Source organism: Mauremys reevesii, linkage group 7 (assembly GCF_016161935.1).
Source record: "Mauremys reevesii isolate NIE-2019 linkage group 7, ASM1616193v1, whole genome shotgun sequence".
Lineage (NCBI taxonomy): Eukaryota > Metazoa > Chordata > Testudines > Geoemydidae > Mauremys > Mauremys reevesii.
In genome coordinates, this window is record NC_052629.1 from 80,567,388 (window position 1) to 80,593,429 (window position 26,042).

Genomic DNA, 26,042 nt, shown 5'->3' on the forward strand with positions numbered 1-26,042 from the left:
AGACAACAGATTTAAAACACAGGATGTTCCCCTGGGCAAAAACCTTAGTACACACAAGAATACCCAAATTTAATTACTCCCCTAATTGCACAAAGACAAGTTACAAAAGAAAATAAACATAAACCTATTTATTCCTTTCTAGAACTTACTACTCTGATAAGAGGCTGGTTCCTTGATCTTTTTCACTCTGGCTGAAACTGAAACTGACTCTAAACAAAGGAAACTTCCCTCCTTCCTTTTGAAACATCTTGTTCCCCCATTGGTTCCTCGGTCAGGTGTCAGCTAGGCTAGGTGAACTTCTTAACTCTTTGCAGGTAAAAGAGGCATTAACCCTTAACTATCTGTTTATGACAGCATGCCAGAGTGCTGTATAGAAAGACAAATTACTGGTGCTCATTATCAAAATCTTGCCTCAAAGCCTCCCTGATTTGAATAAACCCCTGTTGTGCTCCTCTAATAACCCTGGTATCTGGTTGCTCAAATTCAGCTGCCAGGCAATCCATCTCCACACTCCACTCCGTGGGAAAACTTTTCACTCTTAGCCTCACAAATATTATGGAGCATGCAGCAGGCTGCTATGATTATGGGAATGTTTTCCTCATTTAGAACTAACCTGCCATAAAGGCAGCACCAGCATGCTTTTAATCAGCCAAAGGCACATTCCACAGTCATTCTGCACCTGCTCAGCCTATTCTTGAAGTGCTCCATGATGCTGTGCAGATTTCCTGTGGAAGGCTTCATGAGCCATGGGAATAAGGCGTATGCTGGGTCTCGCAGGATCACGGTGGGCATTTCAACATCCCCCACTGGAATCAACTGGTCTGGAAAGAAAGTTCTTGCTTGGAGCTTTCTGTACAGGCCAGTGCTCCTGAAGACACATGCATCATGCACCTTCTGAGACCACCCTGCGCTGATGTCAGTGAAACGTCTGCATGATCCACAAGTGCTTGAAATATCACAGAGAAGTACCCCTTTCTATTGATGTACTCCATCACAAGATGGTCTGGGGCCAAAATTGGAATATGCATGCCATCTATTGCCCTTTTGCAGCTAGGGAATCCCATAGCAGTACTTGTTTCCCGAGTCCAAAAGCAACAGTCCACCATGTTCAGCTGCTCTGTGAATGTCAAAAGTAATCTGATGTTGTTTCTTTCCATGGCATGCAGCAGGTCAGGCAACTCATGTCTGTTCAGATTTGAAGCTCATGATATACTGCATGACCATCCACGATGTGTTCATAACAATGACCACAACAGTAGAGAGCAGTGCAGGATCCATCCTTTCAGACAGAGATGGCGGGTGCACAGAAAACGGGGGCCATTGAAAAATGCGGTGAAATGGAATGCTGGGACAGAAAGAATTGCATCATGGGACATTGAGCCTGCACGCATGATGCACTGCGATCCACTCCACCTTCCCACAACTCTTAGCTGCAGAAGGTGGCAAGTAGCATAGTGGGCTAGCTACCCACAGCGCACTGCTCTCATTGTTGATGCTAGAGCACCAAGTGTAGATGCACTCTGCTGACAGAAGGAGCATAGTGTGAACATGCACACATGGTGTAATTATACCATTTTTTATTGTCGGCTTAACTTGTGTCGACAAAACTCTGTAGTGTAGACAAGGCCTAAGGGTTGCACAGAAACCACAGCAAGTCTTCAGTCCCACATCAGTTCATTAACTTCAATTATCCATGTTCTTTAATTACACTTAGAAAGCAAGAGGTGCCATCCTGCAACAAATGTTTAAACAGAAATGAGAGTGCAGCTTGCATGTGACTAAAAAGGTCTGGTCCATGACTTTAGAAAATGATCTAAGTCAGCTTTAACACAGAATGGCAATGCGATTTCAAATCAAAAGGCCTGGCTAACAGAATTCCTGCTCTTTAAATCAGATCTTTCACATCATTTATAAAACAAAAATAAACAAAGAAGGACTTTTCTCACGTACCAGCTAATCTATTTCCTCTGTGTGGCAAACGTGTAAATTGCAATGGCTCCCTGAAGCAGCAATAACTGATATTTCTCTATTCATGGTTTTGGGAGAAGGACAGTGTGGCTTTGAAGCATGGATTGTTTAGGACTTCTTATCTTTGTAAGGAGAATATTGCAAATTAGAAAATGAGATTAGTTGTAGCCTCATACCTTTAATGGCAGGAATAATACTACTATAAGATTCATTTTGGGTGGCTGTCTAGGTTGAAATGAAATATGTAATGGCAATTTTCAATAGCATAGCATGAGTGTCTCTGCTTATGTTACTTCTCTCAACAAAATTGAGTCTAATTTCCAAAGCTAAGTATTAGCTGTTACTGAGCATAAAAAGTTTATAGAATTCACCTAGCCAGTGACTGCAATTTATTTTTCAGTGAAATGCCTTGAAAATGCTTTTGAGTGTGAAAAATGCTACATCAGACCACATTATATTCTTCTGTATTTTATCAGAAAAATATACCCAATGGCCCCTTCCTCCGTCCACTGGAGTTTTTTCCCCTCTCTGTTTATGAAGCCTCAGGTTCAGAAAACAAATCCTGATCAAGCTATAAACCTAGTAAGCTTTGGCAACTTCACTTAGATGAAAATGAAAGCCTCTATCTTCTAACCCAAAAATGCCATGAAAAGCTGTTATAACTATATATTGGTTTTGTATTTGTATATGTACCAGAAATTGAAAAATGTACTGCAGAACGTTTGAAAATCGCTAATGCTCATCCTTTGTTTTAACGGCTTTAAGCTAAAAATATCTTTAAAAATATGAACTACTCTAGTTTAGTGACAACTTAGTAGCTGACATCTATTAGAGTAAGGAGGAGATTTTTGCTAAAGGGATTTTCATGTTCTCTTGTGAAAGGGTTTACCATGATGTTCTGGCCACAAAGTAATCATACCTTATAGTAACAGCATGCGTCTGACGAAGTGGGTATTCACCCACGAAAGCTCATGCTCCAATACTTCTGTTAGTCTATAAGGTGCCACAGGACTCTTTGTTGCTTTTTACAGTCTGCATTTATGTAGCACTTTTCATTAGAGGATCTAATTTTTTTTTCAACTACACTTACAATGACCTTTTGAGGAAAGAAATGATTATTATCCCTATTTTATATATGGGAAAAATTAAGTAAAGAGGTTACATGACTTGTTCAAGGTCATAGAATAAGCTAGAGACAGAACAGTAAATAAAATCTTGAAGTCTTGACTCTCAACTTCAGTTTACAGAGTGGCCAGCTTTCTCCAGCTTTGCAGCCTTCTGAAATGGACTTAATACATCAATGTCCATTTGGGGGAAAAAGGCAGCTCAGGTTAGTTGGTATTTGTATCTTAGATGCACCCAGCTTTCTGAATAATTGAGGAATATTTCAGTAAAAAGGAGTATTTACCCAGGGAGTCTTTACAGGATTTTTTAAAGTAAAAATCCAGTCTCTCATGGCTTGTAAAGCCAGGTGATCGAGGACTATATTAAAAACCTAACATGTGTGTCTGTTTATACCCAACTGTTGAAATGGCCCTATTTATGAAGAGCCCGATCCTGTGAGCTACTGAGCTCTCTCTGCACCATCTTAAGTCACTGGGGCTCAGCAATAGAAAGTGATACCGTTTTACAGGGTTGGGTCCCTATACACTATAAAAGAATGCCTGGTGCTCATTGAGAGACAGTGGGGTAGAAAGGGCAATCAAAATATATTTGTTTTTCAGTTCCCTGGTTCTGAAACAAACAAAACAAAACAAACAAACAAGAAACAATCAACCCAGACCACACACCACATGTAAAAATTAGGGTTCAGATCCTCAGCAAGTATAGATCAGCATATCTCAGTTTTGATCTTAGGCAGTCTGATTTTGCCACTCTTACATTGAGTAGTAACTTCATCCATGAATAGTCCAATTGAAATAAATAGAACTACTTAGTATGGTAATTTTCCAAATACGTTCAGATGACAGAATCAGGGTCATGGTTAGCAGTATGTTCATAAATTGTGTATCTTTTAAGCCTTACTAGATTTTTCTTGTAAGAAATCACAATTAACTATAATCCGTATGTTGTATAGGAACTCTTAAGCAAACGTTTCTCTTATAAATCAGAAATCGCATGATACAGTATAACTACTCTCTTGTTCTTCCAATCACCACTGAAAACCTGTTAAGGGTCTACTGGGCCTGATTTGCATTTACACTAAGGACAATTTTCACTGTTTTGGCAGTGAAAGAATCCTTAAAGTTGGTGTAAATATAATTTGTCATACCGTAAATGAGTATCAGGTCCTATTCTTTCTTTAAAATGTGCATGAGACTATATTAATGTTAATAGGAACAATGTGAAAGTAGAAAGGGGACGCACAACATCTATTATTATTTATTCTTTGTATTTAAGTATCATTATTGAGATTAGTACATGCATTTTAACCCGTGATGATCACTCTGGCTTTTGGTGAAGAAAATGGTCAGGCTGTATTCCCCTCTGCTTCTGAGGGGAACTAGGGAAAGACAGACTGTCACATTAATCTGCTTTCTAACAACAGATATTTGGACCTGTGGATCCAAAGGAATTAATACAGTATGATGGGGGCTAATTTAACTACAACGAGTCAGGAAAAAGATCTTGGAGTCATCGTGGACAGTTCTCTGAAGATGTCCACGCAGTGTGCAGAGGCGGTCAAAAAAGCAAACAGGATGTTAGGAATCATTAAAAAGGGGATAGAGAATAACAGTGAGAATATATTATTGCCCTTATATAAATCCATGGTATACCCACATCTCGAATACTGTGTACAGATGTGGTCTCCTCACCTCAAAAAAGATATACTGGCACTAGAAAAGGTTCAGAAAAATGCAACTAAAATGATTAGGGGTTTAGAGAGGGTCCCATATGAGGAAAGATTAAAGAGGCTAGGACTCTTCAGCTTGGAAAAGAGGAGACTAAGGGGGGATATGATAGAGGTATATAAAATCATGAGTGATGTGGAGAAAGTGGATAAGGAAAAGTTATTTACTTATTCTCATAATACAAGAACTAGGGGTCATCAAATGAAATTAATAGGCAGCAGGTTTAAAACAAATAAAAGGAAGTTCTTCTTCACGCAGCGCACAGTCAACTTGTGGATCTCCTTACCTGAGGAGGTTGTGAAGGCTAGGACTATGACAGCGTTTAAAAGGAAACTGGATAAATTCATGGTGGTTAAGTCCATATATGGCCATTAGCCAGGATGGGTAAGGAATGGTGCCCCTAGCCTCTGTTTGTCAGAGGATGGAGATGGATGGCAGGAGAGTGATCACTTGATCACTGCCTGTTAGGTTCACTCCCTCTGGGGCACCTGGCATTGGCCACTGTCGGTAGACAGATACTGGGCTAGATGGACCTTTGGTCTGACCCAGTACGGCCATTCTTATGTTATGTTTTATAAATAGATTTATAGAGCCAGCAGGACATATCTACACAAATATTTGTATTTAGTGTCATGGTTTTGCTCCCAGATTAAATTGGAGAAAGTTGACCACTCTATTTCCTCTCCTTCAACAAGATTTCTTTTTCATACCGATAGAATCATGCAATCTTTAGGGTGGGTAAGGCACACTAGTGGATGATCCAGCATATGCCCTTGCGTAAATAAATGATTGGTTTCATTATCCCTCCTGTCCCGGTTAGATAGGTTTCTTTTCTATCCTTGAATATCAATCAGTGATTCCAGAAACTTCCTTGACAGACTGTTCCATTTTTTCTCTCTGGTTTTACAAACAGATTCTTCTAATATTTTACCTAAATTTTCCTTGCTCCATCTTAACCCTTGCTTATTTTCTTTTTTCTGACTAATGAAAATGATTGGTCTTCATTCTCTTTGTAACACTTATTTACAATTTTTTATAAATGTGTATGCCTTTTTTTATTCTTGTTAACCCTCTTCCCATAATTGTGCTCTGAGCAGCTGACAAGCCCTGTCATATCCTGTTATTAATGTTTCTCTTGCCATGATTTCGTGAACATTCAAAGCATTGATGCCCATAGCTTTCTAAGCAGTGACACTGATTCATCCTGTTATACTTAGCAACTCTGTCTGGAATACATTAGTGTGAAGAAATACCGATAATACACTGATAATGCTCATCTGTTACCAAAGCTTCCCCACAATGTTATTATGGTTTGTTACTTTTACCAATCCCCAACATTCCATGAAAAAAACATGAAGTAAAGATGGGGAAAAAAAATCAAGCAATAAGCAGAAATTACACAGAAAAGCAGAAACTTACACCCAATTATCTTCATCTCTGCATCAGAAAGAAAGAGGAGAAAATGAAGGAAAAGTAAAGAGAGGAACCAGGACAATTAGAAAGGAGAGAGAGAGAAAAGAGAAAGAAACATCACTCACAAGTAAAAGATGAAGTATGCACTTTTCATCAGAGAATCGAAGTAAAAGAATATGTATCAGCACATGGGAAGGGAAGGGATGTCCTTTGGGAAACTGACAAACACCATGCCTATGAAATAAATTTCTGATAGCAAGTTCTGTATACTAATAAATTTGCAATCCAAAAGGCAAGCAGCACATGCCTCATTGCTTTTATCTCTGAGGAAAGGTAAAATTATTGTCAGGATTAAATGGATGTTCTTAAATCCAATAGCAATTTAGAAAGAAACTTGATAAGGCTGGTCTGACTGAATCCCTTCTGATTCACAAGGACACAGAAGATCATTAAGTTCACCAGGATGCTCTTCTCAGATCACAACACAATGAAAATCTCAGAACTTCTAAATTTAACATTGAAACAGACATGATTGTCCAAAGAGACTTTCGCAATGCTCTGTACAGCTATGCAGGACATATGCATGACTTGACTGGTTCCAGTAATTCTGTTCCCTAACAATTGCTGGATATCAGTCAAGATTCTTGGTCGATGGGGGAGAGGTTTATTAGAAGAATCCTCACCAGTGCCATTACAAAAGCCAGGGAGGAAGAGGGGAAACTGGGAGAAAAGTAGTAACCTTAGAATTTTAATGTTTGGATGTCTGGGGGCAAAGGGAACTTGCTGACTCCTCATAAAAAGGAAGAGAAAAGAATGTTAAAGTTCATTTGAAATCGGTTTGAATACATTAAAGTTATTTGCTTTCTTTTGACAGTTTTTGGCTTCACAGTCTGATCAGTGTATATGGGCAACATTAGGTGACACAGCCTCTACATGGTTATTAATCCTCTTTTGACCATCACCTTTTGAAAATGTGCACCTAGTTGCAAAGTATGATTCTAATAGAAACCTTTGAGCTCACTGCTAATCGTTTCAGAGAGAAGAAACCTTGTCTTTAATAACACAGCAACAGCTCCGAAGTAAAGCACGGAGAAAGCAGTCTGAAAGAGAGAGTTAACAAATACGTGGACATGCTCAAGAGCTACCAAAAGCACCCAAAAGATTTTGACTTGGTAACCAGTAGTCTTCTCTAAATCACTGAAAATACAAATAAAGTTGCCAGAAAATGAAGACTTTTGAATTTGACAACAACATTGGAACCAAAAGATCATGTAATCTTTATTCTCATAGTATAAATCAGGATTGAATTAGCAGAACTATCTCTGGTTCTCTAATACTGGACTTCTTCTAAACAGAGTCTATCAACTATGTCAAACTGCATGAGATGGATAAATATCTTCTATGGAATGGATGAGATCAAACATATTTTCACTTGTAAAAACATATATCTCCAGAGGTGAAGGGGCACTAACCTGTATCATTGAAATTCCCTTATTTTTTTTAGTATACTGATTTTGCTGATGGAGAATTGTCCAGGTAGTTAAGTGTTTGAATTATGCATCACTTCACATATGACTACTTCTTTCTTCCTACCCCACTTACACTGTGGTTATGTGCTCCTTTATACCTACTCTTCGTCTGTGCACAAACTCTTCAAAGAAGGGTACTGGTTGTCAGGGAGCGTCCAATGTGCTTTTCTCCATTTCTGACATACCTGAGCCAAATTTTTCAAATGTGAGTGCCTAAAGTTATACACCTAATTCCATATTTAGGTACCTAAATAAGAGGCCTAATTTTCGGATATGCAGAACATCTGCAGACACCACTGGATTTAACAGAGTTCTGGTGTTCAGCACCTCTAAAAAAAAGAAAATAATTTACTGTGGTCCTTTAAGATGACTGTCCATGTAGGCCCACACTTTGGGGAGATGCACACCCCTGGTTCACAAGACATTCTAGTAATCACTGTCTGATGAGGCTTTGGTTGCACCCAACCTCTCTCCACTCACTAATAATTGCCCCAACTGCCCCTCTGCATCCTTTTTGTTCAGGAATCCTTAATAAGAGACTCCAAATAAGTGGCAAGGGGAGTGTGAATCCATATCCACAGTCATCTCAAAGAACTACAGTTACTCTGGTAAGTAGCTGTTTTTTCTCCTTCAAGGATTGGCAGTATGGATTCCCACTCTAGGGAGATTAACAAGCAGCAGGAGGTGTCTCTGAGGAGCATTAGCTGAAAAGAGAGTGCAGGACAGGCTCTCTTGAATTGGGCACCAGATCTAGAGGCCAAGTCAAGTGCGTACAGCTGAATATGGAACTGAAAGTCACAGCCCAGCATATCTCAACGATAGAAACGCTCTGAAGGCATTCTGTAGAAGCTGCTTTTAGTTTAATATTCCTGATGTCTCTCAGTGGCTGAACACCAGCAAAGTCACAACAATAATGTACCCATAATCTTACTCATTTGGACAGCTTTTGTGTTGAGATGGACTGACTGCTAGACTAACCCCCTAAGCCACAGTCTAGAAGATTTGTAGACTGAGTTGATACTATTAGAGGAAACCTCTTAGGCTTAGACTGGGGACAGCCCTTGTATGGAGACTGCTACCCTTCGATTCCTTTGCAAACAAATTGCCTAAAAGAGGAGAGGCATGGAGGAGGCAGGGCAACCCCCACTTTATGACAGCCCCCAGAGCAGGGCTGGTGCCCCAGGAAAAGCAAAACCAATGAAGGAAGCATTGAGGCCATTGAGCTCTTCTTTGAACCTGCTATAGCTGCAGTGGTCTGAAGGAACCAAGGGGCAGTTCAACATACCCAAGAGTGTGGATCCATATGAGTAATTCATGAAGGAGAATCAGGCCACTTATCCAGGTGTCTAAATATGGATTTAAGCACTGAAATTTCAAAAGTCTGGCCCTGATGTCAACTACAGTAGTCCACTGAGTGGGAGTTGTGATTTTATCCTGATATACAACCTCTTGAATAGCAGACTGCAGAGTGATGTGATGCCATCATGCCATTGGGCCTGGCTTGTAGAACACAGGTTTAGAATATAGTTAAATAAATGAAATTCTTTAGCATGCTCTTAGGCCAAAAAATATCTTCGGTAAATTCACTAAAAAGACATTCACATTAAATATGTGTCAATTAAATTTCTTTAGCTTTATTCAGATTTATAAAAAAAAATTGTGATCAATAAAACAATTTTAATTTGAAATTGTTTTTTTTTTTAAATTCCCATGCAATTATCACAATATAGAATTTGGGGGTTAGCATCCCTGCGTTCTCATCCTCCTCTCTCACCCATCTTAATGCAAGAAATCCTGGTACTTTCAAGAGTGTTAAAATATATATGGTTCTAAACTTCCGATCATATCATTTACACTATATTTTCTAAAAATACTCCCCCATAATCCCTGCTGAGCTTTTCACTATGGTTTCTATAAAGACTGCCTGATGAGATTGCACCAACCAAAGATGTTAATGTGTCAGCACAGTTTTTCTAGTACAGAAATCCAACATTTCTCTCAAACACTGCTCACACAAAATTTCCCATATGTAAAAAAGCCTTATTTGGGTCTGATTCGTAATGTGAAGTGAGGGAGTGGCATTTCAAATTCTGGCATATGAAGTTTATGTATGATAGAGAGTCTCAAGGCCAGTTCCTCATTACACTGCATGAATCAGTCTATATGATGCCAACCTTCATGCCCATTGATCACAGAACTGGACATGTGCTAGTTTGGCCCCTAAATCAACTCAGTAGACTCAAGGCTGCTCTAATTTTTGCCCAGATGACAATGGACCCAAGAGACTGTTCCGGCAGCCAGGGATAGCTAGAATGCTGCAGCATCTGTTGGAGGATTAGGTGTTGTGTAGAATTAGGGAATTGGGGCGAGGGGGAATTAGGCAGTTTTACACGCCCTTTGTGCTGTCAAACAATGAAGAAGAGCTATATTAAACCTGAGAATCAGCTCCACAATGTCGAAACTCTGTTTTCCCAGGCGTTTTATTATGGGGAAGAAGGGGTGTGATAACTCTCTCTGGTTTTGAAACAGACAGCCCTACACTTAGACTATACAGGGATTTCGAATAAAAAAAAAAGAAGAACAAAACAGTGTTGAATACATGTTATGTATGTCAATTTAATGCATTCTATTATGGTTCTGTACTGCTTCAGTGAAAAATACTTCAAATTAGCAACAGGTATGCTTTACTGCAATCTAGAATTTGTAATATGGAAACGTCCAAGGCATCTCTTACATTATTGTCCATCCTTGAGTGAAAAACCATCCTAGTTAACAATGGTTAAGAAAGACTGTGAACAATAGCATCTGCATTTTATAGTTAGAGGCAATCTACCTACCTGGCATTATGACATCGGGGAAACCGAGTTTTCTGGTAACAGACACCCCCCTGTTAAAGATCATGGGGTTCTCCCTTCGAATCTGCTCCATGTCCCCACGAAGAAGCTGTAGAGAAATTATGAGTCCTGCAAGAAACGAAGTTATTTATTTTTCCAGATCCGAGAGTTATAACTCACTTCTCATCAAGGTATATGTGGGAAATAATGGCTTTTATTACAGTATGTACAACATGATAATACACACAGCATTTTTTTATTTGAATAATATCATGTATCTAAATCTGAAGTAATGCTGGAGAAACCAAACTGTTCTAAAGAACTAGTTAGGTGCGTAGTGTAATGTTATACAGGACTGTGAATTTGGAAGTAAAAAATTAAACATTGCAGGTTGACTGTAAAACACTTATGAGGTACTATGTTTTTTCCTGGTACACACTAGGCTAGAACCACTTGGGAATAATAACTTAAGCCTTTATCTTAATTACCACATCAGTACAAGTGGTTAAAGTTTTGCAAAGTTATGAGCAACTGTAAACAGAGTCTTATAACAAGAAGTGTTGGGCGACCTTACCTATAGGTGGCATTACAAACTCTACCTATAACATAACCCTGCTTGCTAACTGCTTCATTTGCCTTCAGTTGTACCTAGTGCCCTTTATGCTAATATGAATTACTGCAAATTCAGTGACAGCATATTTGATATGTAAACAACTGAAATCCAGAAGAGATTAGGATTTAAACCTCAATGGGGTACTGCTGAATTATAAATTTATTTTGCAACAAAAGCAAAACTGCCTGTACCTTTAAATGACTGTACATTAAGGGTAACACACAGTAGCATTTGGAATGGAATAGCAATTGCATTTCCAAATTAGCTATCTATGGCACTTATAAACTGAGGTGGCTGACAGGATAAGGAGAAAGATTAATTTACTCAGCAAATCACAAATTTATCTTTAATAGATTTATTTAATTTAAGAAATCTGGACTCAGAATACAGTAAGGACTATGCCAAGACAATAACTCCCCCAGGCTATATATGAAGCACTCTGCACTGCAACTATTAGAGCTAGTGTTCATGATAATTAATCTTCAGGTATAAATGCACTGGTCTCTCTCTGGAAAAATCAGATAAGTATCTTAAAGAAATGCAATATTTATCCCTTCACAAATAGATTCATGGTGTCCTAAAATGAGAATGTCTCAGGTATGTGTCACTGCGGGAATCTTCATGGGAATACTTAGGTGGTATGATCCAGAATAATCAAGAGAGATTCTAATTACATTTTTGAGTCCTGTACAAATCCTTCGGCTCCTGTGGAACTTCCCTTGATTTCTATCTAGGAACACTTAACAAGAAACATTGCTCTAAATGGATATTTAAAATATTTTTGCCATTGCAGTTAGCTGCTGATATTGTACACTTTCCTTGGTTACTGGTTTTCATAAGTAAGGGTAAAATGCCTAACAAAAGTAAGAGTGGCCACGAATTAAAAATCAGAGATAGCCACTAGATGCCTCCACTTTGATCTACAGACAATGACATTGTACAGATATAATAAAGGAGAGACTTTAATGTGCAGAATCTTTATTAATGCCAATAGTGCACGAGCAAGACAGAGTCCGCATTGACTTTCTGTATTCAGGGCAAATTTGTAGGAGTGGAAGTTAGAGATTTTTTTTAACCTGTAAACTGAAGAAATTTTATATGGAAATTATTAAAAACACAAACATGGAACCCCAAAATGCCATTTTCAGAGAGTCAGTTTTCAGAGTTGTAACGCAGTATAAATCTTTACCTGACAAAGTACGAACACCAGCACAAATAAACAACTAGAAAGAATGTATGATAATTGGCAATGGGCTAGGTGTCACAGCATAGCATATCTTGTGGAACTTCTCTGCCCACTAAGAATTCTCAGTTTTATCAAGCTACACTTTAAGGGTTCTCTAGCCAAAAATAAATAAAATAAAAAAAATTACCATAGTTTGAGCTGGGTGCTGTGTACTTGGTACTGGACTTGCGGATAATGTTTTCATGGATCTGATACCATTCATTTTCATTGTTGCACCTAAAATAAAAGGGACACTAGTTAAAATTACCTGATCTTTTTTTATCCAAATGATAAAAAGAGAGAAAGGTTTTACTGCACATGTTGTATGATTCTGTTTTGTGGGAGAAATCCAACACAAGCTTCTTTTTTAAAAGACAACAATGGGACATTGGGCCAGAAGGGAAACCAGTCTTGTCTCATCTTCCAGTATTAATCTCTTTATCTTGGACACTTTTGAGCCTGTGGTGGCTTCTGTAATTTTGGGAAGAGTTTCATATTGCACATTATGATACAGTGGGGGAAAGTTCGCACATGTTTTAATTGAATTTTTAAAAAAATAAAGATCAATTTAATCCTAAAATTAATTGCTGCTATTTATTACTCTTTCACATTTGGCAACAAATCAAGTTACATCCCAGAACTTAAAACTGGGTAATTGAAAGGTGAAATGACAAAAAGACTCTTGAGTATTTCAGTTATTTGCAAAAAGTCTTATGCTAAACTATGTTGAACAGACTATCTAGCAATATAAGACAAATCCAAAAAACCATGGGATAACAAACAAAAATCTACAGAGAAAGAGAGAGTTTCTTTTGCTGGGATTGGGGAAACGGTTTCTTCCAATTATTTATTCACCTTCAGCCCCTGTGCATATGTAATTTGAATTAGATCCTGCAAATACTATTACAGTATTGTATTTATAAAGTTAATATAACAATATATTTTCAAAAAGTTTACAGGATAACAATTACAATATGTTTACTCATCTATCACTAGTACATAAGTTAAGTCTATTTTTTTGATTGATAAAAAAAAGTCAACTATTGATGTCAGTACAGATGATGCATTAGTAATTTGTTCTATGAATAAATGTCATTTAACAATATTCATCTAAGATAGCCAACTGTACTGATCTTTAATAGTACAAACCATCCAGACACATTTCTGAGTTAGTGTTAGCAGAAATAATGCCTATGAGCAGGGTACGTTCTGAAATATTTTCTAACCAATATATCTTGGCCATGGTACTAGCTGCTTCAGATTTTATTGCAGAATGACTATATAATAATGCATACATCCACAGGATGTGTAAAAGATTATGTCTCCCGTTCTCATTTTTACAGATTGTTGATTTTCCACTTTTGACAGTTAGGTTTTCTATGTCTCATCCACTTCTGACCTCTTCTTCAACTTTGTTCTCTCAAATAATAACTTAAAAATGAATGTTAATAATGAGTAATTAGAAAGGCAACGAAGCCCTCGTCTACACTACAGGGTTAGGTCAAATTTAGCTGCATTAGGTCGATTTTATAATGAATGCATCTACACAAGCAAACATATTCCATTGACCTAAAGGGCTCTTAAAATCGACTTAAAATCCCCAGCGAGGGGTCGGATTTGGGGTAGTGCGGATGCAAATCGACGTTATTGGCCTCCGGAAGCTATCCCAGAGTGCTCCAATGTGACCTCTCTGGACAGCACTTTCAACTCCAATGCTGTCATAAACATACAGCTAAGGGTAGCATAAAATCCCTCTTTACCCTGTAAAGGGTTAATTCTTCTTTTACCTGTAAAGGGTTAGGAAGCTCAGATAACCTGGGTGGCACCTGACCAAAAGGACCAATAAGGGGAGAAGATAATTTCAAATCTGTGGGGGAAGGTTTTTTGTCTGGTTTTCCTAGGAAACAGGGCAGGGAAAATACATCTCCCTAAGCCATATCTGAACTAAGCATCTAGTCTTGCAGAAATAGTAAGTAATAGCAAAGAAATGCGTTAGATTGCCTTTTGTTTTAGCTTTTGAATTTTCCCTGTGCTAAGAGGGAGGTTTATCCCTGTTTTGAAACTTTAAAGTTTTGCTTAGAGGGGAAATCCTCTATGTTTGAGTCTTTTGTTATTCTGTAAAGTACTTACCATCCTGATTTTACAGAGGTGATTCTTTTACCTTTTCCTTAATTAAAATTCTTCTATTAAGAACCCGATTGATTTTTCATTGTTCTTAAGATCCAAAGGTTTGGGTCTGTGTTCACCTGTACCAATTGGTGAGGATATTATTCTTAATCCTCCCCCAGGAAAGGAAAGTGCAGGGCTTGGGGGAATATTTTGGAGAAATAGGACTCCAAGTGGTCCTTTCCCTGATTCTGTGTCTAAATCACTTGGTGGTGGCAGCATACTGTTAAAAAACAAGGTGGAATTTGTGCCTTGGGAAAGTTTTTAACCTAAGCTGATTAAAAATAAGCGTAGGGGATCTTTCATGCAGGTCCCCACATCTGTACCCCAGAGTTCAGAGTGGGGAAGGAACCTTGACAGATGCACTAGTCACATACACAGGAAAAGCCCCGGGAACTTTGCCCCAGAAACTTTTGAATTTCATTTCCTGTTTGAGCAGCAAAGAATCCTGTGGCACCTTATAGACTAACAGACGTTTTGCAGCATAAGCTTTCGTGGGTGAATGCCCACTTCGTCGGATGCAAGAGTGGAAATTTCCAGGGGCAGGTAAATAGAAGCAAGCAAGAAGCAAGCTAGAGATAACGAGGTTAGTTCAATCAGGGAGGATGAGGCCCTGTTCTAGCAGTTGAGGTGTGAAAACCAAGGGAGGAGAAACTGGTTCTGTAGTTGGCAAGCCATTCACAGTCTTTGTTTAATCCTAAACTGATGGTGTCAAATTTGCAAATGAACTGAAGCTCAGCAGTTTCTCTCAGAAGTCTGGTCCTAAAGTTTTTTTGCTGGAGGATGGCCACCTTAAGATCTGCTATTGTGTGGCCAGGGAGGTTGAAGTGTTCTCCTACAGGTTTTTGTATATTGCCATTCCTAATATCTGATTTGTGTCCATTTATCCTTTTCCTTAGAGACTGTCCAGTTTGGCCGATGTACATAGCAGAAGGGCATTGCTGGCATATATTACATTGGTGGATGTGCAGGTGAATGAACCGGTGATGGTGTGGCTGATCTGGTTAGGTCCTGTGATGGTGTCGCTGGTGTAGATATGTGGGCAGAGTTGGCATCGAGGTTTGTTGCATGGATTGGTTCCTGAGCTAGAGTTACTATGGTGCGGTGTGCAGTTACTGGTGAGAATATGCTTCAGGTTGTCAGGTTGTCTGTGGGCGAGGACTGGCCTGCCACCCAAGGCCTGTGAAAGTGTGGGATCATTGTCCAGGATGGGTTGTAGATCCCTGATGATGCGTTGGAGGGGCTTTAGCTGGGGACTGTATGTGATGGCCAGTGGAGTCCTGTTGGTTTCTTTCTTGGGTTTGTCTTGCAGTAGGAGGCTTCTGGGTACACATCTGGCTCTGTTGATCTGTTTCCTTATTTCCTCTTGCGGGTACTGTAGTTTTGAGAATGCTTGGTGGAGATTTTCTAGGTGTTGGTCTCTGTCTGCGGGGTTAGAGCAGATACGGTTGTACCTCAGTGCTTGGCTGTAGACAATGGATCTTGTGGTGTGTCCGGGATGGAAGCTGGAGGCATGACGGTCAGCATAGCGGTTGGTAGGTTTTCGGTATAGGGTGGTGTTAATGTGACCATCACTTATTAGCACCGTGGTGTCTAGGAAGTGGACCTCCCGTGTAGATTGGTCCAGGCTGAGGTTGATGGAGGGGTGGAAGCTGTTGAAATCGTGGTGGAATTTTTCCAGAGTCTCCTTCCCCTGGGTCCAGATGATGAAGATGTCATCAATGTAGCGTAGGTAGAGAAGGGGTGTGAGTGGACGGGAGCTGAGGAAGCGTTGTTCCAGGTTGGCCATAAAAATATTGGCATATTGTGGGGCCATGCGGGTGCCCATAGCGGTGTCACTGATCTGGAGATATATATTGTCATCAAATTTGAAATAGTTGTGTGTGAGGATAAAGGCACAGAGCTCAGCAACCAGTTGTGCTGTGGCATCATCAGGGATACTGTTCCTGACAGCTTGTATTCCATCAGTGTGTGAGATGTTTGTGTAGAGAGCCTCTACATCCATGGTGGCTAGGATGGTGTTTTCTGGAAGGTCACCAATGCATTGCAGTTTCCTCAGGAAATCAGTAGTGTCACGGAGATAGCTGGGAGTGCTGGTGGCGTAGGGTCTGAGCAGAGAGTCCACATATCCAGACAGTCCTTCAGTGAGAGTTCCAATTAGCTTCCTTGTAGCTTTCTAGGTCTACACGATTGCAAGAGCCACTTGCTATAAATATATGGAGATATACACCTATCTCATAGACCTGGAAGCAATCAATGTATAGGTTCAGGCTTCCGCCGACGTGCACAGGCAGAAATAGTGGAAAAACAACATCGCTTGCCTCACAACCTAAGTCATGCAGAATGCAATGCCATCCACAGCCTCAGAAACCATCGTGACATTATAATCAAAGAGGCTGATAAAGGAGGTGCTGTTGTCATCATGAACAGGTCTGACTACCAAAAGGAGGCCGCCAGACAACTCTCCAATACCAAATTTTACAGGCTACTTCCCTCAGATCCCACTGAGGAATACCCTAAGAAACTGCACCATCTACTCAGGACACTCCCTACACTAACACCAGAACAAATCAACATACCCTTAGAGCCCCGACCAGGGTTATTCTATCTACTACCCAAGATCCACAAACCCGGAAATCCTGGACGCCCCATCATCTCGGGCATTGGAACTCTCACTGAAGGACTGTCTGGATATGTGGACTCTCTGCTCAGACCTGCCAACCTGAAGCATATTCTCACCAGTAACTGCACACCGCACCATAGTAACTCTAGCTCAGGAACCAATCCATGCAACAAACCTCGATGCCAACTCTGCCCACATATCTACACCAGCGACACCATCACAGGACCTAACCAGATCAGCCACACCATCATCGGTTCATTCACCTGCACATCCACCAATGTAATATATGCCATCATATGCCAGCAATGCCCTTCTGCTATGTACATCGGCCAAACTGGACAGTCTCTAAGGAAAAGGATAAATGGACACAAATCAGATATTAGGAATGGCAATATACAAAAACCTGTAGGAGAACACTTCAACCTCCCTGGCCACACAATAGCAGATCTTAAGGTGGCCATCCTCCAGCAAAAAAACTTTAGGACCAGACTTCTGAGAGAAACTGCTGAGCTTCAGTTCATTTGCAAATTTGACACCATCAGTTTAGGATTAAACAAATACTGTGAATGGCTTGCCAACTACAGAACCAGTTTCTCCTCCCTTGGTTTTCACACCTCAACTGCTAGAACAGGGCCTCATCCTCCCTGATTGAACTAACCTTGTTATCTCTAGCTTGCTTCTTGCTTGCTTCTATTTACCTGCCCCTGGAAATTTCCACTCTTGCATCCGACGAAGTGGGTATTCACCCACGAAAGCTCATGCTGCAAAACGTCTGTTAGTCTATAAGGTGCCACAGGATTCTTTGCTGCTTTTACAGAACCAGACTAACACGGCTACCTCTCTGATACTTGACACCATTTCCTGTTTGGTTAGCCTGGCGAGCTCAGCAGCACTACATGTCCCCCCAGAATCGCAAACAAGCTCCAGCATGGAGCTAACAGGAGACACTGGATCTGATTGCTGTATGGGGAGAAGAATCTGTGCAGGCAGAACTCCAATCAAAAAGAAGAAATGCTAATATATATGCCAAAATCGCACAGGGCATGATGGACAGAGGCTACAATAGGGACACACAGCAGTGCCACGTGAAAGTCAAGGAGCTCACGCAAGCCTACCAAAAGACAAAGGATGCAAATGGTCGCTCTGGGTCAGAGCCCCATACATGCCACTTCTATAATCAGCTGCATGGCATTCTAGGGGGGGACCCTACCACTACCCCACTGCTGTCCGTGGACACCTGCACCATAGTGGCAGGCGCTCAATATAAAAGGCAAAATGTGACCTTGTACCTAAAGCACATGTGCTGTCTGCTGTGAATTGTCTGATTCACTGTGAAAGAGTCTCCCTTTTGTTCTCAGAAATGTATCATCTTAAATTTTACTCTCCCTTTTTTATCCCCCCGCAGGTGCAAATGTTTCTATGCTCCCCCTATCATCTCCGTTCCTGAGATTATCGCAGATTAGAAGGCGAAAAAAACGCACTTGCGATGACATGTTTTCCGAGCTCATGCAGTCTTCCTGCACTGATAGGGCACAGCTGAATGCATGGAGGAATTCAGTGGCAGAGTCTAGGAAAGCACTAAGTGAGCATGATGAGAAGAGGCAGGATGCAATGCTAAGGCTAATGGGGGAGCAAACGGACATGCTCAGGTGTCTTGTGGAGCTGCAGGAAAGCCAACAAGAGCACAGACTGCCACTGCACCCACTGTACAACTGCCTGCCCTCCTCCCCAAGTTCCATATCCTCCTCACCCAGACGCCCAATGCCCAAGAATGCAGGGGAAGACTCCGGGCAACCAGCCACTCCACTCCAGAGGATGGCCCAAGCAACAAAAGGCTGTCATTCAAACAGTTTTGATTTGTAGTGTGGCTACAATAAGCAATGTGGCCTTGTCCTTCCCTCCTCCCCCACCCCACCCAGGCTACCTTATCAGTTATCTACATTTTTTTTAATTAATAAAGAAAGAATGCATGATTTCAAAAGTATAGTGACTTTATTTCCTTTGCCAGCTGTGATCAAAGGGAGGAGGGTGGTTGGTTTACAGGGAATTAAAATCAACAAAGGGGGCGGGTTTGCATCAAGAAAAAACACACACAACTGTCACACCATAGCCCAGCCAGTCATTAAACTAATTTTCAAAGCCTCTCTGATGTGCAGCATGCCTACCTGTGCTCTTCTAATCGCCCTGGTGTGTGGCTGTTCAAAATTGGCAGCCAGGCGATTTGCCTCAACCTCCCACCCCACCATAAACATCTCCCCTTACTTTCACAGATATTATGGAGCACACAGCAAGCAGTAATAACAATGAGAATACTGGTTGTGCTGAGGTCTAACCTAGTCAGCAAACAGCGCCAGCGGGCTTTTAAATGTCCAAAGGCACATTCTACCACCATTCTGCACTTGCTCAGTTGAACTGCTCCTTACTACTGTCCAGGCTGCCTGTGTATGGCTTCAGGAGCCATGGGAGCAAGGGGTAGGCTGAGTCTCCACGGATAACTATTGGCATTTCAACATTCCCAACAGTAATTTTCTGGTCTGAGAAGTAAGTGCCTTCTTGCAGCTGCTCAAACAGCCCGGAGTTCCTAAAGATGCAAGCGTAATGCACCTTTCCCGGTCATCCCACGTTGATGTCGGTGAAACGTCCCTTATGATCCACCAGAGCTTGCAGCACCATTGAGAAGTACCCCTTGCGGTTTATGTACTGGTTGGCAAGGTGGTCCAGTGCCAAGATAGGGATATGCGTTCCATCTATCACCCCACGGTTAGGGAAACCCATTGTAGCAAAGCCGTCCACTATGACCTGCACATTTCCCAAAGTCACTACCCTTGATAGCAGAACGTCAGTGATTGCATTGGCTACTTGAATCACAACAGTTCCCACAGTAGATTTGCCCACTCCAAATTGATTCCCACCGGCCCCCCCTGCATCCCCCCCACCATGCTTGGGCTCTGCGGCTCCCGGGAGTCTGAGCCACCACCACCGCTGCCCCTCCTGGAGCAGGCTCAGGGCCCCGTGCCCCGGCGGCTCACATGCCCGGGAGCCGCAAAGCCCGAGTGCGGCGAGGGGGGAGCCAGGGGGTGCACGGGGGCCACCGACCGCATGCATCTGCTGCAGCCTGCAGGAGCCCTGGTGGGGGTGGGGGCGCGCCAGGCTGCAGCCTGGGCAGGAGGGGCAGGGGGCACAGCTGCTCGTTGCTAGTGGTGCCACCACTTTTGCAGGGCTGCTGCCCCCCTGTGCCGCGCTGGCTCCTCCATGGCTGGGGCTTGCCGCCCCTGCAAGCTGACACATTGGTTCTCCGGTGCTTCCAGAAGGCGGCTCCTCCCTGCCGAGCCAGGGCACCACTTTTTAGGGTTACCATATTTCAACAATCAAAAGAAGAGGATGGGGGGGAGAGCCCCACCTGAGCCCTGCCCCATCCACTCTCTCCCACTTCCCACCCCCTAAGAACTCCCAACCCCCCCACCGCTCCTTGTCCCCTGACTGTCCCCTCCTGAGACTCCCCCACCCTAACTGCCTCCCTAGAACCCTACCCCCTACCCATCCCCTGGCTGCCCCAACCCTTATCCACACCCCCACCACCAGACAGACCCCCGGGACTCCCACGCCCCATCCAATCACTTCCCGCCCCTGACAGCCCCACCCAGAACTCCCGACCCATCCAACCCTCCACCCCTGCTCCCTGTCCCCTGACTGCTCTGATCCCTCTCCACACACACACACCCTGACAGCCCCCACCGAACTCCCGACCCATCCAACCATCCCCCCACCCCCTGGCAGTGCCCCCCGCCCAGAACTCCCGACCCATCCAACCCTCCCCCTGCTCCTTGACGGTCCCCCAGGACTCCCCTTACCACCATGCCACTCCAGCTGCTGGCTCCACGTGGATCCAACCAAACAAGCTGCCACGCACACAGCCCCTCCCCCACAGTGCTGCAATGTGACGCGACGCTGAGACAGGGGAAGGGGGGAGCGGGAGAGGGACTCTGCCGGCTAGAGACCAATGGGAGCAGCTAAATCAGGCCCAGGTGCCCAATCAGCCGCTCCGCACTCTGCGTGAGGGGAAGGGAGGGAAGGGAGGAAAAATCCTGGACAGTTGCACCCGACAGCCCCGCCACACCACTTGCCCATGGGTCGCACAGTGAGCCCACGGGCCTCATGTTGTGCAGGCCTGTTGCAGACAGTATTTTTTTCTTAGATTCTTATATATCAGATGGGTACATTTAATTAATGGAGATTACTGCAACTCTATTTTCCTTATTCTTACAGTTGCTGAAGAACTGAACAGTAAGTGACTACCCAAGGTCATTTAGTGAGTTGGTGACCCTCAGTCCTTTGCTCTAACCATTGGAACACAATTAATGAGTAAGACAAGCAACCACAATAGCCAGCATAAAATATGCAATAGAAGACTGGGAAAGCAAGGAGATATACAGCTTGGAAAAAGCACATGTTCTCCCCTCTTTCCTGAGAATCTAGGGAGAACAGAACATTGTCTAAAGTGAATACAATCCATTTGTTGAAGTCCCATCGGTAACTGAGCAATGAGAGGCTCTGACAGATTTTACAGTCCCTTAAAGGCTTGACACTTGTAACTTCTTCACTTGCCAGATCAGTCAATACCTTGAAGTATTACACAGGTGTAAAAATACTTATACCAGACTTGCTGCTTTGTCAGGCTTCCTTGTAGCTTTCTAGGTCTACAAGATTGCAAGAGCCACTTGCTATAAATATATGGAGATATACACCTATCTCATAGAGCTGGAAGGGACCCTAAAGGGTCATGGAGTTGAGTCCAGCCCCCTGCCTTTGCTAGCAGGATCAAGCACTGATTTTGCCCCAGATCTCTAAGTGGGCCCCTCAAGGATTGAACTCACAACCCTTAGTTTAGCAGCTCAATGCTCAAACCACTGAGCTATCCTTCCCCCCAAGTGTAATATAGCCACAGGGTAGAAAGAGCCCATAAGACTTCTAATCTCCACATTCATATAGCAGCTCTACAGCTTTAATGAACAATATGGGTCTCTTCTATAAAGACAGTTTAGCAAAGCAGACAAATTTACACCTAGATGAAGAGTAGCTTATGGGTTTAGTGATTTCAATGACTGCTGACATTAATCTTCATAAGAAGAGTAGATTTACCAGTTTGTCACAGATCTTACTAATAAGACATTTTATGATGACTTGGGAGCTTGCAGAGCAGGAGCTGCTGAAACCTTGTACAGTATGTGTTTCACTGTTCCTTCCACTTTGCTGCTGACCTCTTTACTTTAAGAAATTAAGTCACCTAGCAAATGCTACATGAAAACAATCCAAAGGGACTAATATGAAGCAGTCACACAAGAAAATTAATTGTAAAATATCCAAGTTAAATGGAGACCATTAATAATATGTTGAAAACATGTATTTTTAAATTCTGATTCAAAATTTTGTCTTCAAGCAGAAATGTAGTCCTGGAATTATGACAATCTACATTCATGGATAATTTTTTTAGGGCACAAAAATGTGGAATGAAATTTAATTTTGGAACTGACATGTAAGATGACATCTTTGGAAGATATATGAAAGCATGTCAGGGATGAGTTATGATGTGCTGAGTGTCAATACATCTTGCTTCATCCTCTAACCACTGGAAAAAATGATAATAGCTCAGAGTTATAGGGCGAATATGTGAGCTGTGCACAGTTGTTTCACTTATGAAAAAAGTCAATTTATAAAAACTTAAATATTACTAAGCATATGTACCTATTTACTTTTTAAAGTGAAATAACTCCTTAATTATTTTTTTAATAGAAACATTAGGGACTGATCAAACTTATCCTGTCAAGAACATAAAAATGATACAAAGGAGAAATTAGTTACTAGATGAGAATTAAAGTCTATATTGGGACATGTGGGGGAGAGGAACTGGCTTTCTGCCAATTTTCACTTCTTTGAGATATATGATATATAAGGAAGGCTTGAAATGTTTTAATCAAAACAAAACATCCCAAACAACAAACAACATGTTGTTGATATTGGAAACTCAAGTCTTGTATGCCCTTCAACCACAGAAAAGTAGAGTTGGAAGGGACCATAGAGAATAGTCTATGATAACTGGAGAATTAGGCCTTAATCTACACTAGAAAGAGTTTGCAGGCAAAACTGCTAGTGGAGATGCAGTTTACACCAGTACCCTGAACAAAAGCTGTCCTGGCTGTCATGGTTGAGGGGTGATCCATACCTTCTATTCCTTTTTGTCCCTGAGGTGACAGGCCTAACATCCTTCACCTCTCTCAAGGATGGACCCATGCAGTTCAAACAACCGAGGACAGGATCTCCGGGTGACAGCTTCTCTGTTTACCAACATGACAAGCCCAGCTGTGTTTGTCATCTGAAACCCCTTTTCTTCCAGGAGTCTGTGACAGCAGCTGATTAAAGTGACTCAGAAACAGCTTCTTCAAAATCAAAGCATTATTTATTCACCCAAATACAGTGATGAGCTGCCAAAATCTTAACAACGGGTTCCCTATAAAAAGTTCTGATTTAACAATGGGTTCCCTATAAAAAGTTCTGATTTAAGGGATGTGCGACAGCATGTATTTTTTGTACCAATAGGGTTACCATACGTCCATATTTTCCCAGGAGGTGATTAAGAACCGAAAAGCCTGACATGTCCAGGAAAATACAGATGTATTTTAACCCTACCTAAAGTTCTTTTTTAAAAAGATGGGGCTGAACTAGAAATGAGCTCCGTTTCACATGTGTGGGTGGTGATCAGGGACAGTCTCAATTTTTGGGTCTTTTTCTTATATAGGCTCCTATTACCCCTCACCCCCGTCCCGATTTTTCACACTTGCTGTCTGGTCACTCTAGGGTGTGCACATGTGTGGGTCCCAGCTGCTCCCTGCCCCACCCCTCATTGAAGCAGGTGTGCAGGGTTACTGCCCTGGGAACTGCAGGGCACCAGTGGATGTGGGGCTGGCTGCAGATAGGGGCGTGGGGCAGGGCTAGCTGGAGGCAGGGAGTGACACGGGCTGGCTGTGGGCAGGTGATGCAGACGGGTGGGCTGCGGGTGGCTGTGGGCAGGGGGTGGCTGCAGGCCACTTCCCTCAGATCCCACTGAGGAATACACTAAGAAACTGCACCATCTACTCAGGACACTCCCTACACTAGCACTGGAACAAATCAACGTACCCTTAGAACCCCGACCAGGGTTATTCTATCTACTACCCAAGATCCACAAACCCGGAAATCCTGGACGCCCCATCATCTCTGGCATTGGAACTCTCACTGAAGGACTGTCTGGATATGTGGACTCTCTACTCAGACCCTATGTTACCAGCACTCCCAGCTATCTCCGTGACACCACTGATTTCCTGAGGAAACTACAATGCATTGGTGACCTTCCAGAAAACACCATCCTAGCCACCATGGATGTAGAGGCTCTCTACACAAATATCCCACACACTGATGGAATACAAGCTATCAGGAACAGTATCCCTGATGATGCCACAGCACAACTGGTTGCTGAGCTCTGTGCCTTTATCCTCACACACAACTATTTCAAATTTAATGACAATATATATCTCCAGATCAGTGGCACTGCTATGGGCACCCGCATGGCCCCACAATATGCCAATATTTTTATGGCCGACCTGGAACAACGCTTCCTCAGCTCCCGTCCACTCACGCCCCTTCTCTACCTACGCTACATTGATGACATCTTCATCATCTGGACCCATGGGAAGGAGACTCTGGAAAAATTCCACCATGATTTCAACAGCTTCCACCCTCCATCAACCTCAGCCTGGACCTATCTACACGGGAGGTCCACTTCCTAGACACCACGGTGCAAATAAGTGGTGGTCACATTAACACCACCCTATACCGAAAACCTACCGACCGCTATGCCTACCTTCATGCCTCCAGCTTCCATCCCGGGCACACCACAAGATCCATTGTCTACAGCCAAGCACTGAGGTACAACCGTATCTGCTCTAACCCTGCAGACAGAGACCAACACCTAGAAAATCTCCACCAAGCATTCTCAAGACTACAGTACCCACACGAGGAAATAAGGAAACAGATCAACAGAGCCAGATGTGTACCCAGAAACCTCCTTCTGCAAGACAAACCCAAGAAAGAAACCAACAGGACTCCACTGGCCATCACATACAGTCCCCAGCTCAAACCCTCCAACGCATCATCAGGGATCTACAACCCATCCTGGACAATGATCCCACTCTCACAGGCCTTGGGTGGCAGGCCAGTCCTCGCCCACAGACAACCTGCCAACCTGAAGCATATTCTCACCAGCAACTGCACACCACACCATAGTAACTCTAGCTCAGGAACCAACCCATGCAACAAACCTCGATGCCAACTCTGCCCACATATCTACACCAGCAACACCATCACAGGACCTAACCAGATCAGCCACACCATCACCGGTTCATTCACCTGCACGTCCACCAATGTAATATATGCCATCATATGCCAGCAATGCCCTTCTGCTATGTACATCGGCCAAACTGGACAGTCTCTAAGGAAAAGGATAAATGGACACAAATCAGACATTAGGAATGGCAATATACAAAAACCTGTAGGAGAACACTTCAACCTCCCTGGCCACACAATAGCAGATGTTAAGGTGGCCATCTTACAACAAAAAATCTTCAGGACCAGACTTCAAAGAGAAACTGCTGAGCTCCAATTCATCTGCAAATTTAACACCATCAGTTTAGGACTAAACAAAGACTGTGAATGGCTTGCCAATTACAGAACCAGTTTCTCCTCCCTTGGCTTTCACACCTCAGCTGCTGGAACAGGGCTCCATCCTC

At 42.4% G+C, this 26,042-nt stretch overlaps 1 protein-coding gene across 13 annotated transcripts in view; it reads right to left on the reverse strand.

The window, feature by feature from the left end:
- The window catches only part of DOCK3 (dedicator of cytokinesis 3), a 625,234-nt gene that overhangs the window by 174,652 nt on the left and 424,540 nt on the right, over positions 1-26,042 (reverse strand). For all 13 annotated transcript variants that reach the window (XM_039547580.1, XM_039547582.1, XM_039547590.1 and 10 more), the window contains 2 exons: positions 12,583-12,671; positions 10,600-10,725 (listed from right to left, as the gene is read on the reverse strand). In XM_039547580.1, the coding sequence (XP_039403514.1) occupies positions 10,600-10,725; positions 12,583-12,671 (215 nt within the window). The remainder of the gene's footprint in view (positions 1-10,599; positions 10,726-12,582; positions 12,672-26,042) is intronic.